Source organism: Drosophila suzukii, chromosome 3, assembly GCF_043229965.1.
Source record: "Drosophila suzukii chromosome 3, CBGP_Dsuzu_IsoJpt1.0, whole genome shotgun sequence".
NCBI classification, from domain to species: domain Eukaryota; kingdom Metazoa; phylum Arthropoda; class Insecta; order Diptera; family Drosophilidae; genus Drosophila; species Drosophila suzukii.
The window spans coordinates 88,319,514-88,340,509 of NC_092082.1; the positions used below are offsets into that span (position 1 = coordinate 88,319,514).

A 20,996-nucleotide genomic window follows, 5' to 3' on the forward strand; every position below is an offset into this window, starting at 1 on the left:
TGGATTTCCGACGCACTCGAATACGGTCGCCCTCACAACCCAAATATGGTCCTATTGTTTATGTACAAGTTCAAAACAAAATCGGGCAGCGAACGGTAAACGTCGCTGCGTCGGACGTCTTCGTTTTCGTGTTTTGTGTTCGTTGTCAACCACCCCCGCCGGCGAATCCGCCCCTGGCAGCGAACGAGTGTTTTTACGCTTTTGCTGAATGAAAAGGATCGAATATCCCGGTTAGCAGGGGCCCACTGTGCCGCATGATTGCAATGAGTAGTCCTACAGAATGCATTCGCTGCACGGACGGTTCATGAGAATTTGACATTTAAGTGCAGTTCGGCTTGGCAGATTTTTTTTGTTGGCTTATTTGTTGTATTTTGTGGCGTGGGCTAAGATTGGCGGACACACCCACCCGAAAACAAAAACAAAAAGTAGTCCAAAGGCCCCAATAACTGTGCATGTGTGTGTGTGGTGTGTGCCCAAGTGCTGTTGTGTGTGTGCGAGTGAGAGGAAAGGGATTCGAATCGAGCCGGTTTTCGCGAGTTAATTGACAAAGCAAACGGAGAAAAAACACACAGCAAACATAAGCAAACAACGGGAACGGGAAAACTAAACAAAGGCGATTATAAAAGAACTGCCGAGATGTTCCAAGCAAACTGAAAATCCTAAATCATATTCATCCTGCGGATGCGAGGGAGACCACAAAAATGCTCAATACCCTATAATTAGCTCCGTTATTCCAACCCCAAACATCATGGCCAAAATCCACCCGCCCCCGAGCCCCCTCACAAACATGGCCAAATTCCTGGCAGCCCTCGTCATCTGCTCTTGGCTCTTCGTTTTGGCCACCGCTCACAACTGTCAGCATCAGCATCCAAAGGCCCATGAGGTGAGTCCGAGTTCCCAGTATGTTTGCCCTCTTTCATCCTCATCCTCTTCCCTTTCCAACCAAAACAAATAATGTCCGGGGAAGGGCTATTTCGGGCACCAGAGTTCTCCTCACCTGTGCACGTGTGCGAAACACTTCCAAGGGACTACTTAGCCGCAACTATTTCACAAAATCGATGCCAGCTTAGTCAGTTCTACGGATCCTTGAAAGGGATTTTCGGAATTTCTGTGCTTTAATCGGGGGTTATAGATTCATGTATTGAAGCGGGATTTTCAGTAATCATACCTACAATCTTTAATATTTCTGCATACGTAAGTCTTGCCTTAATTTTAAGCTGACTTAATACCAATCCAAAGTTTAGACCTTTAAGCAATTGTTTCTATTTCACTAAACTGATTCCAGCTTAATTAGTCTTACTGATCCTTCAAAGGGATATCGGAATTTCTGTGCTTAATCGGGGGTTATAGATTCCTGTTTAACCCATCGATGCGAAATGCTCAATACTGAAGCGGGATTTTCAGTAATCATACCCACAATCTTTAAATTTTTTGCATAAGAAAGTCTTGTCTTAATTTGAAGCTGATTTAATACCAATCCAAAGCTGAGACCTTTAAGCAATTGTTTCTAATAAGCGCAACTATTTCACAAAATTGATTCCAGCTTAATCAGTCTTACATATCCTTTAACAGGATTTTCGGAATTTCTGTGCTTTAATCGGGGGTTATAGATTTCTACTTGAGCAGTCGCTGGGGAATTTTCAGCTAAAAAAGGGATTTTCAGTAACCATATCGTCAATTAAATTAAAAATTTTCAGCATTAGAAAGTCTTTTCCCAATTTTAGGTAGTCATTTTTATACCAACCCAACGCGCAACTATTTCAACAAATTCCAGCTTAAACAATACTACAGATTTTTGAAAGGTTTACTTAGAATTATTTTACTTTAACTGGGGCCTATAGATGTCTGCTTAACTTATTGCTAGGAAATTAGCAATCGTAAAAAAGAGATTATCTTTGATTATCTCAATTATCCCAATTTAGTACCAACCCAAAGATTATACTTTTAGAGCAAATTCAGTAATTGTATAAATCTCAGCAAATTTACTGGGAAACACTGCAAATACAAAATAGTTTTCGTGACACCGACGGAATTCGGATTTATTTTACTATGGTGATTAAATACATTATTGCACTTAAAAAAATATGGAAACCTGACGTCATAAAAGATAAAACCATTTTTATGTTTTAGTTACAAACGTGTTATAGGTGTTTTTGAAGTACTAGCAAAAATCATGTTTGGCATTGCAGGAAGATTAAAATTTAAACTTGAAAATGCCTTTTACAAACTACCAGCTTTGCGGGAGATTTCGTTTAGTGTTGATGTAACGATAAAATGCCATTTGTAGGTGCATGGAAAAATCCGTTGGAAAAACCCAGAATCGAAAAACCACATAATCACGGAAAATTGGGCTTTCGGTGCTCAAATTTCTGGCTCGTTGTGTGCTCCTGGCCTTCAGGCCTGTGTCCTTTGTGCTCGTTAGAGAAAGTTCCTAATTGGTACTGTGTTTTCAGGGTAAATTCATAATTGATTGGTTCTGCTCTGCGATGGAATGGAAAAAGGCCTAATTAGTGCAATGCTGAGGGAGGGGGCCACTAAAAATTGCCGTTCTCATGATTCTGGCATGGAAACAGAAATTGAAACAATAAGCAGGCGGCGATGGCAACCACAGCTAATTGACTAATTCCACCGGATGATAATAATATGCGCATTCGAGATTCAGTATTCAGTATTCAGTCAATGTGTGCAATGTGGTTTCCAGTCAGGTGGTGGCTGCACATTAGCAGGTAACTCATAACTGGTAACCCACCATGGTGGTGGTTACCAAACCGCCTACACCACCTGCACCACATCCACTGGTCTAGTTAGGGTTTAATGTCACACTCTGTCCGCCAACTTGTTGCTCTGGCTTCCCTGGTTTAGTTTGAGATTCAGATTCAGATTCGGATTCGAATTCAGCCGGGCTTTTGTTTTTCTTAAAGGGGGGTTTTTCGCTTACTCTATACTGCTTTCCAATCAACAGCATTTTAATTGGCGCGTCGCCATAAATAAAGGTCGCAGTCAATTGCGCAAAAGGGGGAAATTTACATGATTACTGTATCTGTAGCGAGTGCGGTACAGTCAGCCCTCAGAGGTTGCAACTTCCACCAAACCGGAAATTGCAGTTTTGCAAGTGGAAAATTGTTTAATATATTTGGTGATGTGTGTAAGTGGAGATGTTTTACGTAAAAAGAAAACTTCGTGCTTCAAATTTTAAACCACCTGACCTCGAACACCCTACACAAAGTAGAACAGTCGACAAAAACCACAAATATACTTTGAGATTATTTTGGAAAAAACCACTTGACCTATCCAATAACATTAAAAGTCCTTAAAAAAATGGTTTCGCTAAATAATTCAATTTAGCAAAAATGTAAAAAAAAGTTTTAGTTAAAAGTTCATAAAATTTTTTTTAACTTTTCTCATACAGAACTTTTAGCATAGAAAAACATGGTTAAATACCCAACTTCCCAACCGCAAATTAATATATTAGGCCCCGGGAAAATAGCGAAAAAAAGTGGCAACCACAAGGTGTTAATTAGCGAGTAACCACTGTGGTTTTGGAACAAGTAAAAGTGAGCTCGAACGGCTGGCGGGGGAAATTAATTCAGCGACTGTCTGTCGATGGCTAACGATGCTGTCGAGGTCGCCCAGCGTGTAATTAATTGAATTATCTGTAACTTAAACTGTTATAAATGCAGGGAGCCGTCGTCGCCCAGATTGTGTCTATCTCCCTGCCAACTGGATGTTCCGACTGTCTGCCCACTTAAAAATCATCCTGTCGAGAACAGTGATTGTGAAAGAGGATAAACACATATATAATTGATGGAGGCAGAGTCCAGCGACCGAGTGGGCGAACGACCCCAAAAATAAGTGCCTCCATGCAATCTGAAATACCGGTCCATTTGAAGCCGCAGCACTCGATTCTAATTAGTCTTATATAAATCGAAGGAAGGCAGCTGAAAGCTGCGAGAACAAGAGGAATAATGTGTAAAAATCCTCAAATTGAATCGTTTGTCACGTTGCCAGTTTGCGTGTGCGCCTTTCAGCGATGTCGCGCACTGTACTGACCCTGGGTAATCCGATAAACGCGAACCCAAAGTGCTCTTTAAACTTCCGAAAAGCTGCCAGTTTTAAATACATTTTTGGCTTTCATTAAGCTGAGCTGAAGCTGCAGGGTCGTTCTATTCAGGATGAAAAGCTTATTTGTTCTGTTTGCAGTATAAAGCAGATTTTAATCAAGAGTTAGATTGAAAAGGAAAGACTACACAAACTTTTTAATTAATTTTTGAGTAACGAGCTGCTGCAAGTATTTATGTTGAATATTAAACAATAATATTTATAACTAAATTTCCTTGTAAAATCCCCATGCTTTTGTATTTATAATAGGCTTGTTTTGATATGTCGACATCATTTTTGCTTCTCCGTTTGGTAAAACCCCACCACAAATGCAAATGCATTTCATATCGCCAATGAGTCTTGCTAGCATCTGCATGTGTTTCTATTTACATTTTAAGTGGATACCCGTCTTGGCATGCATATATCTACAATACTGCCTCTAACCATTCCTCACGATTAAATATTTATCAACTTGACGAACACAAAACTTTAAACAAACAAGTTACTGTGTAGCAAAACGCTTTGGACAGCCAACAAGAAGCCATTCAAAAAACTTTGGAGAATCCTCGAAAGGGAAGTTGCAGTACACACAAAAAAATATTGGCTCAAATTGACCAATGTAGTAGTAAAATGGTCAACATTTGACCAATGAAATAGTTACTCTCCCAATAACAGAATACACACATCTTACCATTTTATAGTAGTTTTACTCTTAAATACGCGTTTACGTGTTTATAACTATCCGTTTTGGTTTATTTTGGCCATACAATTTTTTTGGTGTGTATAAAACGAATATCAAAGACGCATTTTCAGACTTTTTCAGGGAAAAATAGAGGTGGTTGGACTTGCTGCAGAGCAATCCAATGGGTTGCAAGTGTAATTGGCCAATTAGGAATCACACAGCTTCAGTTGCAGTAACTGAAGTAGAGTGGAATTTGCATAAAAATGTAAATTCGATTATTGTCACATCATAAAGGGGCAAGAATAAAAAAATATTCACTGTGAAGTTATTTTCAGAACACCTGTATAATAGTTTATTTAAAAGTATTCCCAGAAACCATTACAAACTTCTCTGCTATTTTGGTAAATGAGTTGAATGAAAAAGCCCTGTTGAAATAATTTAAACCTGAACTATTCACAATTTTTGTTTGCAAACAAGTACTGAACTTTGGTTTTATGTCCATGTTTCATTATGCTGCATAACAGCATTTCTCTCATTTGTAGAAACTAATCAAAAGTATGTATAATTTTGCAAATTAAAAAAGTTTTAGACACAGAGACCCTTGTTTTACCCTGTTTACTAGTCCAGAAAGTGAATGATGACGAACTTGTTCATAACGATGCCAGTTGCACTTGCCATCCGCTTTTTGCCTCAATCAATTAAAACGCCGAGCAGCAGAGGGTAATATTAGTAGCCATAGCAATGGCAAATAGACGAGAGCTACGTAGAAAAAAATCTGGAATTTATCTCCGGCTGGGGAAAAAACACGTTTAAAAGCTGTTTGGCCAAATGGCTGATGGATGAATGTTCATGGTGATGCCGCTTCAGGGCCAATAAACGAAACTGTTTTGAAACAAAACACCGTCAGCTGGCAGCGAGCTAACAAGTGCCTTCAGCAGGATGAGGGGATTCTGGCCCAAAGTGAACTCTAACTTGGGCGAGGTCGTTCCTCAGGGTCCCAGAATCTTGCGTAAGCCCCTTTAAATCCCTGCATTTCACCCCAATCACTTCGGCATCTGCAATTGCAAACAGGAATTAAATCCCGCCTCCATTCGTTCTCATCTTGTGCAGTACAACGTGCTGATTCTGATTCTCCAATTCGACAGAGAACGTGCCCTTAATTGAATCAGTAACTAATTAAGCATTGTCTTACTGATTGAAGCATGGTTAATTTGGCGCTACGTTTACATCTACATAATTTAAGCCGTTTAAATTGGATACATTTATGAAAAGGATGCATGGATTGGTTACCTCGATATGCCTTAAATTAATTTAAGCTCACCCCATTAATTTCGTAGAATTTGATTGTTGGCTATAAATTCTATGAATTTCACAAAATTTGCGTGGCGTATTTATAGATTAAACAAATACTAAATCTGTATAAATTCATTAGATTCGCAGGAATTGGGATAATTAAAGAGCAAAAATCTGCTAAAGCCATTTTATGCCACATTTAATTTGATGCATTGCTTGTTATTTTTTATACATTAATTTTTGCAGCGTAAATTTGATAAGTTGCAGAATTAATTTCCCTTTTAGTACTAATAATGAATTTCATCATGCGAGGTGATGTTTTTATGCATTTTATGGTGATTAAACATACGTGTTTAGTAGATTTAAGCAATTTAATGCATCATTAATTTAATGCATGTATAAATGCTGCATACATACCTTCAATAAATAAAAAAGAAAGATCCCAATGAATGAATTCGTTGGTATTTTGTGCTGCAAATGAAATATTCATTGGCTGGAATTTGACCCTTCATTTATTTTACATATTCCACCGGACAATGAAAAATTAAAATATACAAATCAGGAAATTTCTTCGATTCGCTGGAACTTTACACATATTTTTATTACAACCAGCAACCAGCGATTTCATGGAACTTTTAGTGCCAGTTAATGCAATTATTCAATTGGCTGAACGACTTGATAGTCGGGATGATTCCCGAGCAAAACTCATCCAATTTATTTGAGTTTGCGGCGTAAATTGTGCCACTTGAATAGCTGGTGTTCCGTTCGGTCAGCTGGTGCTAAAGTGCCTTAGATTAGCTGCAGTTCATAATTTCAATTAAGTAACACACAGCTTTTTTTGCGGTCAAACTGTGAGGTAACGAACGAATTGAGTAAAAATAATCAACAGTCGGCGAACAGATGAGTCAGTTAAAAATGGAAAAAAGAGAGCCAACAAAGTGGCGCAGCATGCAAAGTGGCCATCGGCAAAACCCGGCTCAGAAAATATTAAAAAAAAAAAGAAAGAAGTAAAAATTGGTAAAAGAGCGAAGCTACTCGAGAGAATCCAAGAGTGAGAGTGTTGGCCAAATGAAAGTGAAAGCCCATATACAAACGCTCAGTTGAAAGCCGCTGTTTCGATTGATCTGCCGAACTTGAACGAGCGTTGAACGCAGGTGACAGTCGGCGGAAAATTACACTGGAAAAAATAACCAAATTTGTTGGTTTATGTCCCCCTTTTAACACTTGGTTTTTCCATAATTTGTATCTACTTTTTGACAAATAAAATTTGATTTTTTATGTTGCTTATGACATCAATATATTTATTTATTTGGGTTACTGAAATAGGGATCAGGGCTGATTTTGTTAATTAGTATCAACACAATGTGGTATTGTTTTTTCTTATATATAAACTAAAGTTTGCATGAATATTTATGCACTTCTTAGCTTCCCTTATCTTTCCAATATTCGCAATCGTAAAATGGGGTTATTGAAAACGGGAACAAAGCTGATTATATTATTTAATATCATCACATCATGTCATTTATGGAAATTGCATTGTTGTGTCGAATCCAATACCCACATGAATATTTATTAGCATTGAATATATTTGTCTACATTGCTTAATTTAAATCGGGTAACAAGGTGTTTGATTGATTTATTTCAATACGTCTAATGATTTATAAATCATAATTAAGTTTAAGCTATAAAAAAAGGTAGTTTAAAGGGAATTTAAATTTGTCTGTATTAATAGTTTAGTAGTAGCTTGGAAAAAAAATAAAGAAGCGATAAAAACTAGACTCAGATAGTTTTTTGAATGAAACTGATTTCAAGAAATACAAAAAATATAATTGAAAGGATATCGATGAACACTATAGTTAGCTGGTTATTAGCCATTGCATAAACTTCACTTAGTTGTTATGGCTCTATTAAAGTAATAAACATTTTAAATCCACAAATCGTATTTTTATTTTCATTTTAATGGCTTTCATTTCCGATTTTTCAAATTTTCCCAGCCGTAACATGATTTTTTTCCGTGCCACATTGCTGAGCGGAAGAGAGTGTAAACGATGAAGACGCAGAAATGCTGTGAGTTACGGATAGGTTGGCGATTGGCAGTCAGAGTGACTGCCTCCGAGGCAGAGACAGACGTAAATAATTACTCAACCAACGTCGATGATCGATTCCCGCGCCCAAATTAGCATGCGCAACTGGACAAACCGCGTTGGCGCCTCGTAATCCCGATCTCCACCGTAATCCCCCCCCCAAAAAAAAAAAAAATTCACCCAGAGCAAACGTGCGTGGCTTGCAGTTGGCCATTTATGACAGCTTTTTTTTTAAGCCGCCTCTTGTTTGTTTGGCTTTAAAAGTAAATACGGGAGGTAATCAAGCGGGCGCATGCGCAGCCAACTGTGGCCAAAAGCACATTTGCCACTTGAAATCTGTGTTAGTATGCAAGCGGGTTGGACATTACGTCTTATCAACGATTGAATAAGCATATGCTTAGAAAGTGTGGCCAAAACATATGGTAAAAAATATTATGTGTCCACAAAGGGCTATCAAAATAATACTTTTAAACTTTATTTCTGCTGCTTAAATATTTATTTATATTTGGCTATTATTGTAGGTTATTAAATGGTAATTACCATATTCTAACCAATTTTAAAACGTAAACCAATTTTATAGACAAATTTTTAATGGATGGATTTTTGCTTGCAATAAAATATAAATAGTGTGCTTTTAAGATTTAAGTTTGAAAATCTTAATGAAAAACTGGAAATACTATATAACTCCGTCTTCGTCGGGAGTCCAATTCAGAAGCCCATCTCTGCGTCAGCCTATCAAAAATTTTAAAGATATAATAACACAATGAACACAATAACACATGAACACAAAATTGAACTCTGTGAAATTTTCACGAAACATTTTTAGTATTTTTAATTCCGGTTTAAAGCGATTTCATGAGTAAAATATGTTGGATTTTTTTATAGCAATAAACCCGATTTTTTCGTTTTAATATCTACTCCTATATGTTGTCAAATTTAAAATTGATGCTCGATAAAAAAAAAATAAAAAAGCTGGAAGATTATTTAATAGGTTTGGTTACTGTAATAATCATTAATCATAGTTGTACAGCATAACGTCTATTAAAAATCCATTTACCGATCTTCAACCAGTTATTGGGAAACAATAAAAGAAATAAAAATGGATTATTTTCGGGGCATGTATTATTTAAAAAATAAAACTGAGCCATTTATTTGTAATGCCGCGACTTTGTTGACGTACCAAGTTGTATGTAGGCCATATTGGCCGTAGTCCACGGGAAATTTAGCTATAACTTTGCCTTCATCCGGAGTCCAATTCAAAAGTTGCATCTCTGATCCAGCCTTTCATTAAATATATAGAAAATGATTTTACTATTGTAAGATGTTTATATTTTCGGACTTACCATGTATGGGCAAGTGTGATTCACATTTGTGTATGGCTTCATAAACGAATAAATAAGATTGGAAATAAAGAATTTCCTTCGGTTCTTAAAGAATTGACAAATGTCCTGCCTTATATCGTACAAAAAGGGATGCCATCCGCCACTCTCGCGTTTGACAATTTTGAAATGAATCTCAAACTTCAGAAAAAATTGCTTTAAGTTTTTTTTTAATATATTTCGGTTTTAAAATTACCTGAGATATGGTTTTATTCAAAATCGCTTCGATGTTTATCATGTTGTGCTTTCTATCGATGGCCTTGATGTGGCACTGCTTTATATAACCACCATCTGGAGCGCAAAGTTCGCAGTTAAGTGAATTAAATTTATAGGAACCCTTGACATTGGAAAAACTACATTTTAAGTTTTCTACTCCTTATACAATGTATAACTTGCTCACATGAATATAACTAAAGTTATTTAGCCAAAATATACACAAATAAAAAACTTGTAGCCTCATCATTTCGGGTTCGAAGACTGGATATAACTCGTAGTCCATAATAGTTCAGTTTGTTAATTTTTTTGTAATTACATAAAATTGTTAATGACATTTGCCTGATTGATAAATTTGGGTATTGTCGATTATATTCAATTCCAAATGACTGATATTATTATATTATTGGAACCAATTAAAGATATTAATATTATTTAAAGTTCAGAGTATTTCAATTTTAACTCACCTAGCAAAAAAGCCATAGTATGAGGTATAATTGAATGTAAATTGGTGCGATAACCTAATATATATCTAACCACCTACTTAATGTGAATGTTGTAACTGATAAATATATTTATAACATCACGTTTCGTTTGAAAACCGGATTATTCTGAGCCTGTTTGCTTTTTTGAGCAATAGCTTTGTGTCCAATTATGAGTATTATATATCAATTAAATATATTGAATATATATTTTCGTCACTAATGGTGCAGCTTTATAAATAAACATAAAGTTGTGGATAAAGTTGGCCATTATAAAAGCATCGTGCCCATTTATGTAGGCTGTCAATTCAACTCTTAACGGTTCGCATCACAATGCATTTGGGTTGCATTAATGCCGCAGAGATATTGGCACCGCTATAAGCCCACCTTTCCCCTCTATGTGACTCCACTCCCCGTTAATGACAGCAAACTCATCGAGCCGCCCCTCTAAATGGTTTTGTGCGTCATCATCTTTCACCTGCCAAACGTTTCGCAGATGATTTGTAATTTGTGCGGTTTTTCGAATACTTTTTCAAAGCACTCGACCGCAGCAACTTTGGGTTTTGGGATGATAATGCTCCAGCAGCTGTGCACGATCAATGTGAAGATCTTACATTATGTTGGTTAATTTTTTTTCGAGGGTCGTTGTCACGATTATGGCCAGCTTTTGAGATATATCTCTTTGATGGTTTATGGTTTATGGTTACTTTACTTATCTCCACACCTCATGAATCTTAAAGGGCGTTGCCTGGGAGGGGTTAGCATAGGGGATTATAGAGCACATTATGCGTGCACGTGACTGGAAGCCTAATGAGGGAGGCTTAAACTTTAAGCTGTCAGAAAGGCTTATTAGTCGCATAAAACTAAATAGATATATAAATTCTAAAGTTACAGAAACATTTTTGAGACATATTTGCTTAATTGTTGCTGGAATGCTGAACTTATCATTTATTAAAAAGGTATAGGGGTACCTATTATATATTAACCAAGGTTTTTGTGTTACATTACAATATACATTGTTGATTTTTGATTTTAAGGGCTTACTGATAAAACCTTAATTATTATTATTTTAGTTAAGTTCATATAATCGTAAATAAGACATTAATGAATCGGTTTTTTATTAGTAAACAATGATGTTTGAAAAATTAAAGAAACAATGACAAACAGATATTGTCACGTTTTCTGCTGAAAACTGCGATAATAAATCAAGATCCCGAGATCAATTCGAACCCTGCGGCACTTCAGCGTAACCACACCACTGTGTTTGCTCAGCTCATTTCAATGCCAAACTCTTTTGTCAGATCGCGATTGCCACAACTATTGTTGTTCTTGGATAAATAGGTATGTTTTTTCCTTCTACGGGTTCGTGCAGGTGTCTAACTTTGCCATTTAGCCAGTTACAATCCACACTTGGGCAGTGAGAACACCTAGCCAAGTACTTCCCACGATGAGGGACATAAGCTGCTCCATTAATTAAGGCAGCTAAGCTGTCTGCCAACTCATTTCTTGTGTGCAAATTAGCTTTATTATAATTTCAATTGCCTGTGTCGATAATGTTGTTGTTGCCTTTCACTCTGTCTGGGCTTTCATTCACATATGATTGGCACTCTTTGATGGCAGGAAAGATATGTACATACTTTCGTTTTCAAGCCCCGCGTTTTCCCCCCCTGAAGACTACTCGAACAGCAAGAACCTTTTAAGACCGCTTTCCGGACAGATAGACAGACTGGGGACAGACCTTAATGTACACATTTCTGATGAGCATATAAGCATATATGTATATGTTTAGCAGCACTCAAGCGCATCTCCCAGATGTCGGCGACAATTTATGATGATGAGTGTCAAGTGCTTTGTCTGTCTGTCAGCGGATTAACTGCGGATAAAGGCCCCTACGCCATGCATATTCAACGAAGACAACTAATTTATTCCTAATAATTGGCACAGATTGCACAATGCGACCGCAGAGCACGATAATAATAACAGCGAATAACAATGGCATCGCCGAAATAAGACCCAAATCCCAACCCAAAACAAAATAACCAGCCCCACAAATCATTGACATTTCGATGTGCCAATCGTTCGACATTTTGGCGGGCAATTTAAAATTAATTTCCCTGCAATTTGCGCAGACCAATTACCTACGTGGAACTGCCTTTTGGTGTGGCCTTTGTCTGACTAGATGTCGTCATTTAGTAGTTAACAACGAAATTTCGCTTTCGTTTAAGCTCCGCTGAGTGATTTCATGATTTCATGATTTCTTCTCGCCTGCATCTCCATCTCCGCTCTCCCTTTCTATACTATCTAGTCATAGCGATACTATCCATACGATCTCATCAACCATCCATCCATCCATCTTTCGTTTTATAGGTCGTCCATGGCGTGCGCATCCAACTGGCCGATAGCGAAGACGACTCCGCCGGAGAGGGAGAGTCGTCCAGGCATAGCGTGCGCCGGCGCAGCGTTGCCGCCGAGCAGCCGCTGCGAATTCTGCTCGTCTACGACGACTCCGTCTACAGGTGAGTACCAGGTACACTCTGGAAAATAATTACGGAAAATCGCAGAATTTTCAAACTAATTTTTGAGTAAAATCAACATATTTTTGCTAGGAGTGGAAGATAAACTTCTATACTATAAACTATTATTTTTTAGGTAGGCTTCAAACTAATATTTTGTTAGACTAGCTTCGAACCTGACACATAACTACAAATTTGATAAAAAATACATACAAAGCCATACTATACCATAGAATCTCTTAGCCTAGATTTGACTTAGAATATTTGCACTTAAGGTTTTTTTTATATTTTATAAAAATGCAAAATTAAGCTGTTTAACAACTGAAATTTTTTTTTTAATATTTTGTAAAAGAAAAAAAAATAATTTGACTTAGGTTTATTGAATACAAAAGCAATTCTGAATCAAAATAATTCCAAAATCCAATAAATTCATTTTGCTTAGAAAACTCTTTAATATTCGTATAGTACCACAAAATTACGTATTTTTTGCAAGTGTAAATCTGTGCTCCAGCTCTGAAAATTGGCTTTAATTGCGCTTTAATGGCAGCCAGCCAAGCAGACAAAAAACAGTTTACAATTTGACTTAACCGAATGTCAAGTTAACATAAAGCCGCGCTAAAAGACCGAGTAAATAATTCACTCTCCCGAGCGTTTTGCTTTGGCCATGCACCGTTGCGGCCGCTCCGGGTTGGGTAACAATATCTTAACTTCAGGCCCGAATCGGTTGGCCATGTGTGCGCAATTTGTTCAAATCAACGCAGTGGGCCGAGGTGTCTCCTAAGGTTGGCCATCGATTGCTTCATCCACATGGTCACTTGGCCACTTGGTCACTAGCCACTGGCCACTGACTGCTGGCCATTATAACTGGCCAGATTGGCAGACAGTTAGCCCGGTTCGATTGGCGAGCACTGGCAGCGGACAAGGTCAACAGGAAAGCGGAGAGTTGACTCGACTTGGCTTTAATTTTGGGTCTCGTTTTCGATTCAATGAATAATTTAGTCGTGAATAAGTGACTCAAACAGGTGCTAACAGGTACACAATTACCCGGTATGAATATCAGACAGTTGACAGTAAATATCGGGCGACCTTGGTGTAAAAGTGCTTTCGTCGAGGAATTTATAACTAACTGATTTCAAGTTTATTTTAACGATAATATGGTTTTTAGTATTATATATTTTATTGATACAGGAATATTTTAATATTTATATCGAATTTTTTGACTACTTTCACTTTGCTTATTTATTACAATTACTAATAGAAGTAATTTTAGTTATATGGTAAACTTGATATCATTTTATTTAGTAGTACTTCATTATTGAACTTAAAGTTGTTACTTATTATTGAACTTTCACTTATTTATAAGGGCTTCAGGCTTCAACAAATAGAATTCAAGTAAGAACATCGTTATTTACTCTCAATTTATGTGATTGGGTAAACAGTTCAATAATTGAAATATAATATTTTGATGGCAATCTCTTTCCCTAAGAAACCCAATATTCCTGAATTTACCCTGACTAATAAGCTTAAATGGCGAAATCAAGTACATGCCTTAATATGGTTGCCAAGGCTTTTGTTATCCACAAAATGAAATTGGCTTCTTGGATTTCCCAGAATCCCTACACCTTAAGAGAAACGACAACCACGTCGTCAAGCAATCCTTTTCCCCAGAGAATGTAATAAACAAAACTATTTTCTTGTTGTTTTATGCTCACCACCTGCCAGGCTGGAGGAAGAGAAATTTAATTTGATAAATGTGAGTTGACATTTCTGGTTTTCTTGGCAACTTGACTAAAGACTTTGCTTTAACCCCTTCCAGGACACCGTGCTCCCGGAAGCCGTGCAGTTCTGGGAACAGGCGCTGATGGTGCGAGAGACCAAGGGCGTCATTCGCCTCAATAGGTAGGTTGTTTGCTCGCAAAGGAGACGACCGCATACGGTATAAAATATTCATAATTAAATTTCAGGAAATGCGACAGCACCCAGGTGTACGTGAAGAACGGCCACACCCACTGCATTGACCACTGCAAGGCGACGACGATGTGCGGCGAGGTCCAGGTGCCCGACGCCCACTTGGATGTAAGTATCCTTACTTACATAGGCTCTCCATGAACTCAAGTCAAGTTTAGCTCAAGACAAATTCCTTTCAAAATCCAAGCCCAACTAAGTTTGGAACGCCTAATTACAAAGAAAAGGCCTTGGGTAAAATAAGTGCAGCTCAACAAGATAACTATTTGTAAAATTCCAAACTGGTTTAGGCAAGACACAAGCAATTTCAGCTTTAATCACGGGTCACTCAAACAGTTGGAAACTTACAAAAACCCTTTGGCTACTTCTACAAACTTAACAAAATATGGGAGCTAAACAATTTTTTTTATGGAATAATTAACTTGTTTTCTAGTAAGAGGTCTTAATCAAATTGTGACTTAGGCTTAAAAAAATTGTGACTAAAGCATAAATGTCAGAGTGCAAATACTGTAGCGTTAGGAATTTACAAAATAAATAATTATAAAAAAAATATGGAAGAAAGAGGCAATTGAAGTCGGACTATAAGTAAAATACATTTTCCAGGCATAGTTCGTTGGTTAAGGCCTTATTACCATTTCTTGGTTTTTGACTTGCTGATTGGATTATTTTTAAGTCATATAGCCTTAAGACCCATTTTTTTTCTCGGTATTACATTTATAAATGTTTATTATAAAGTCCAAACTAAATTTTCCCAATAGTCCAATTATGGGTTCTTTTTCTAATAAGTACCTTACCTTTTATATTTGTTCTAGGTCTGTCGCGTGTGCAACGCCACTGGTCAGAACTGTCGAGTCGATAGTAATACGCAACCCGGCGATGGTATTGAGAACGCGGACTTTGTCTTCTACGTCTCCGCCAGACAGACCCAGCGTTGTTTCAAGGGCCTGACGGTGGCCTATGCGGCCCACTGTCAGCAGGAGGCGGCTCTGGACCGTCCCATCGCCGGCCATGCCAATCTCTGTCCGGAGAGCATTAGCACCAAGCCGCAGGAGCTGCAGACGCTGATCTCCACTGTCAAGCACGAAATTCTGCATGCCCTGGGCTTCTCGGTGAGCCTGTATGCTTTCTTCAGGGACGATGAAGGAAAACCACGGACGCCCCGAAAGTTGGACACTGGCAAGCCGTACCTGAATGAAAAGTAAACGATCTTAACTCTAAATAAGTCAGATGTTAATCCTTCAAATCCCCTTTTAGGTTGCAGATCCATCAATGGAGCAACGAGACCATACGCAAGGTGGTGCGAGAGAACTGGTCTGTGCGTGGTGGCCATGTCAACAAGGTGGTGGACATGATGGTTACACCCCGTGTGATTGCCGAGGTGCGCGCCCATTTCAACTGCAATAAACTGGAGGGCGCCGAGCTGGAGGATCAAGGCGGCGAAGGTACCGCCCTGACCCACTGGGAAAAGCGCATCCTCGAGAACGAGGCCATGACTGGCACGCACACACAGTCGCCGGTCTTCTCGCGCATCACCCTTGCTCTGATGGAGGACTCCGGCTGGTATCGGGCCAACTACTCGATGGCTACACCTCTGACTTGGGGCAAGGGGCTGGGCTGTGCGTTTGCCATGAGGAGTTGCAAGGATTGGATACAGTATAACCATGCCAGGTGAGGGAATCCTTTTTTTTTATATCTTAGCCTATTTTATAAACTCCCTTTTATTTCATTTTTAAAGGGGCCGCTCTATACATCCCTTTTGCTCAAAGGTTAAGCAGGATCCTCTCCAAACCGAATGCACGGATGATCGCAACTCGGTGGCCCTGTGCAATCTTATACGCCATGAGTTCGAGCTGCCCAAGGGCTACCAGAACTTCGATAGCCTGAATCATGTGAAGGATGGTGAAGAGGGCTTCTACGGAGGATCAGTCTCGCTAGCGGATCATTGTCCCTATATTCAGGAGTTCACCTGGCGTAGCAAGAATGTGATTGTAAGAGGATCTCATTGCCGCTTCACGGAGAATAATCCTAGTAAGCCGAACATATTTACTTAAAGAGGTTATTGTTATTATACCAAACTACTCCTGTAGAACCTGAGAAGAACTTCGCCCTGGAGAGCTACGGCGAGGGAGCCAAGTGCTTCGACCACAGCGAGTCCATGTGGGAGGAGAGATCCTGTCACCAGACGCGCGAGTGGCAGCACTGGGGCAGTGGCTGCTACAAGTACGACTGCTTCGACGGCCGGCTGCACATCCTGGTGGGCAACTACAGCTACAAGTGCTCCTTCCCCGGGCAGAAGCTATCCATCCGGATCGCGGCCAACGGGTGGCTGCACAAGGGAGCGATTATGTGCCCGCCATGCCACGAGCTGTGTGGAGCACAGTTTGCCGCCCAGGGAAAGCAGTGTCGTCCGGGCGAGGAGCCCGATCCGCTCAACAAATACCCGCGCGACAACCTCGCCTGCGGAGCGGGTGGCGAGACATCACGTTCCGTGGCCATAATCACCGCTGCTCTCCTGCTTTTCGGCCTGCGCTGGGGTCTCAGTTAGACTGGTCAGGATGTGCGGGATGCAGTTTTATTTGCTCTATATGTATTTAGTGAAATTTGTACATTTTAGCTGTATGGTCTAAGCTCAACTTGTCTAAACGTAGGTCGATTGTAAGTGTAATACTCCCAGCATCTGAATGGGTCGGTTTTATTAGCAAAGAAATTAGCTGCGATTGTAATCTTTGGGCAATTTTTAACAACTTGCACAAACTATTTAATCATGCAAATTTTTGGTCCATCTAAATTGTTCTTTATTTCCGCTTCAGAAAATTGTTTATAATAATGCTCAAATATTGTCCTTGGATTACTTTTTGTACCTTCATTTGCTTATATTTTTGTGCAACCGTAATTGACCCTCCTACCAAACATTTAGCATATAATCGTAATTGTATTTTGTCCATCCCAAAATGTGATCTTTTTTAAGTGCGTCTTCGGACTTGTATTGCATTTCAAAATTCTGCTTTCATATAAAGCCAATACCTTCAAAGTGGAGCATCCAAAGACAGTTCTATGTTTCTTAAATACTGATCTGTACATTCCAAAGCCTATTGCGAAAAATATTTAATATTTGGTACGGTGGCATTTGGCAGTTCCAGTTGCTTGTTGTTAAATTCTTTGTTATTTATTATGAATATGGTTTTCGAAATTTGTTGATTGCCTTGTGATTTATGTATTCGATTAGTTCTGTCTAAGTTCAATGTGTTTTTCTATTTCTGCTGCCTATCAAGCATTTAAGATCTGTAAACTCAACCCTCGATTTATAAACTAGCTCTTAAGAACCTAAACTTGAATTGTGAATAAACCAAGAGACCCTTGTACTCGCAACTTTTAAAATAGTTTTAAATTAATGTTTATTTCAATACCTAGGAGTATTCAAGCTCCTCGACAAGTTCGTAAAGGATAGCATTCCCATCTGTGTCCTTTGAGGAAGACTCAGCTTTGGGCGGAACTTTTGGCCTACTTCCCTTGTTTTTGCTGGGCTTTGCGGGTGTTTTTATGAGCTTGGATCTGGTACAAAAATAGCAAAGATTAATTAAAAGTTATAAAACATATATGTACATGTTACATACGCCTTGGTAAGTTCATCTAGCATAGGAAGTAGCGTGGACCGCGAGACTCCGCGCGATTCCTCCTCGGCCAGTTCTTTCGGATGCGCCTTTCGCTTGTGCGATCGACAATTGGAGCCGTTGGAGAAGTCTATTCCGCAGAAGTTGCACTTGTACGGCCGAATGCCAGTGTGCAGGATGAGATGCGTCTTTAGGGTCTTGCTCCGCTTGAACGTTGATCCGCAGACATCACACTTATATTGCCGTTCATCTGAGTGGACCAATTTGTGCTTGTTGAAGGTGCGACGGGTCTTGAGCTTCACGCCGCATATTGTACACTCGTAGATTTGGGCACTGTGAGTATCGGAATGGATCTAGAAGAGGAGTGTGCTGATCATTATTCTAATGGTAATACACCAATGGGACTACTTACCTTTAATCTAGCCTTGTTTTTAAAGCGTCGCAAGCACACGGGACACTCGAAGGGACACTCCTCGGTGTGGACCACCTTGTGGTCTTTGAGCCCGGTGACATAGTTGAAGCTCTTGCCGCAGATGTCGCAAACATAGGGCTTGATCTGCTTGTGAACCCCCTCTATATGTCGCTTCAGTGTTCCCGGTGTGGTCAAACGCTTATCGCAGTGCGGACAGGAGTTATCGGACTTAGTTATGGCGGGTAAATGGCTTCGGTAGTGGGCGTTCAGCTGGGAGGCCGAGGGAAAGCATAGTCCGCATTGGTTGCATAACAGCTGTGGTAGATCTTTGGGCACGGTGTTGTGGACCTCTTCCATGTGTCGCTTATAGGCCTTGGGTAACTTGTAAGGCTTATTGCAAATGCTGCATTTGTAGATGGTTGGATCTTCTGGAATCTCGTCATCTTCACCTTCTATGAGATGCTCAGATAAAAGATCTTCATGGGTATCGTCCTCGGACTCTATAGTTTCTTCGACTGCTTTCGATTTAAGGAGTTCTTCTGGGCGTGCTTGGGATATTACTTCATATGTTTCAATCTGAAAATCTTCCACTTGGCTTTCTTCTATTATCTGCGATTCTTCGATGTAGTCCTCTTCCGGGATGTTTTCCACTTCAACAAGGCCATCTGAGGTTTCGCCGACGTAAGGCTTGATCTGCTTGTGAAACCCATCTATATGTCGTTTAAGGGATGCCGAAGTGGTAAAATGCTTTTCGCAGTGCGGACAGGAGTTATCCGACTTCATTTTGGCGGGTAAATGGGTGCAGTAGTGGGAGGCTAGCTGGGTGGCTGTGGGAAAGCATAATCCACACCGGTTGCATAGCAGTTGTGGTAGATCTTTGGGCACAGTGTTGTGGACTTCCTCCATGTGTCGCTTGTAGGCGGTGGGTTTTATGTACGACTTATTGCAAATGCTGCATTTATAGTTGGTTGGCTCCACGGAAAGTGCATCTTCATGGGTATCTTCCTCGGATTCTATAGTTTCCTCTATAGCTTTTGATTTAAGGAGTTCTTCTGGGCGTGCTTGGGATATTACTTCATATGTTTCAACGTGGAAATCTTCAACTTGGCTTTCTACTATTATCTTCGATGCTTCGATGTAGTCCTCATCCTCTGCGCTGCGATCCACTTCTACCAAGCAATCGGTGGGTTCCTGTTGCTGCACCTCCTCCTCCACTGTTTCGACCTCTTCCTCCACGAGGTGCTCACCTCCGTCTTCTAAGATTTCCTCTTCCATTCCAACGATTTGTAGTTCATCTCCAGCGATATGCAGCTCCTGGACAAATTCTTGGTTTTTCAGTTCTTCCACGACTATTGGTTGGTCCTCATCAACGAACTCTTCTTCTTTCGGGGGAGGAAGTACCACTGCTCTGTACATAATATGCTTCCATTCATCGGTGGCCAATCCGCAGTCTGCTCGTAGTTCCTCATAGTTTACCGAAGTATCCGGTTTTAGGGCCTGCAATCTGTTGAAAAGGGTCTGCACCTTGCGAACTCTCTCCGAGAATTCGATGAGGCAATCCATCAAAGTGAAGCATTCGGAACAAAGATAATTGCTCAGCTCATCCTCCTTTTTGATCTGAAAGGTATTATTTAGCTTGATTATATGTTTTAATGCAAATTAATAATAGTTATTTACATCTACCCAGAAGTATTTGCCAACGGTCATGGCCAACATGCTCGTCCCCGGGTTCTGATGCTCCTCCCTGGAGTACACATTCCGGTTGGTCAGATGATCTTGGGCACATAGGCGACACCATCGGTGCCAAATTGCTGGATCTTCATGGGTGGCTTCCTTTTCTGCAGGAATACTGGACATGTTAAAAAACCATTTAAAATCGCTCTTGTTTTGTTTTGATTAACAGCTCTGTCTTTTCCGAAATACCAGGGCTGGCAATTGCCCAAACAACCAGGGATGCGTTTGTTTTTCGATTCCAGTTCACGAATCAGTGGTTCCATAACGGATTTTGTTCTTTTCTTCAAAAATGGATTTTTCAAGTAACTTAAATAGCAACATATAGTACCTATAGTAACTAAAGCAGAACTTTCAACTTGTAACATGAAATTGATAACACAATTGAAACCAAATATTTATGTAACAAGTATTCATTTTATTTATTAGTCTTTCCGTTATAAAATTTAAAATTGTATACTTTATTCTCTATTCTATTCCGCCAAGAAAGCAAAAGTTCGCTGCTAATTAAAATAGTTTCAACATTTTTTTTT

General features: G+C 39.4%; 3 protein-coding genes across 3 annotated transcripts; 1 reads left to right on the plus strand and 2 right to left on the minus strand.

Moving 5' to 3' along the window:
• The first annotated feature begins 65 nt into the window (after positions 1-65).
• On the plus strand, positions 66-18,078 carry Invadolysin (leishmanolysin-like peptidase, invadolysin). The gene is made up of 9 exons (XM_036818878.3): positions 66-883; positions 12,599-12,747; positions 14,467-14,497; positions 14,561-14,643; positions 14,709-14,820; positions 15,522-15,907; positions 15,964-16,377; positions 16,445-16,737; positions 16,797-18,078. The coding sequence occupies exons 1-9, from the start codon at positions 749-751 to the stop codon at positions 17,252-17,254; spliced, it is 2,061 nt and encodes a 686-aa protein (XP_036674773.3). The 5' UTR covers positions 66-748; the 3' UTR covers positions 17,255-18,078.
• On the minus strand, positions 9,260-9,999 carry LOC108006785 (uncharacterized). Its single transcript, XM_017070334.4, has 4 exons — positions 9,937-9,999; positions 9,733-9,873; positions 9,501-9,677; positions 9,260-9,438 (listed from the first exon to the last, which is right to left on the minus strand). The coding sequence occupies exons 1-4, from the start codon at positions 9,997-9,999 to the stop codon at positions 9,280-9,282; spliced, it is 540 nt and encodes a 179-aa protein (XP_016925823.4). The 3' UTR covers positions 9,260-9,279.
• Positions 17,884-20,657, minus strand: LOC118878143 (zinc finger protein 708). The gene is made up of 4 exons (XM_036819799.3): positions 20,410-20,657; positions 18,733-20,349; positions 18,324-18,673; positions 17,884-18,261 (listed from the first exon to the last, which is right to left on the minus strand). Exons 1-4 carry the CDS (start codon positions 20,587-20,589, stop codon positions 18,117-18,119), a joined length of 2,292 nt encoding a protein of 763 aa, XP_036675694.3. The 5' UTR covers positions 20,590-20,657; the 3' UTR covers positions 17,884-18,116.
• Positions 20,658-20,996: the final 339 nt, after the last annotated feature.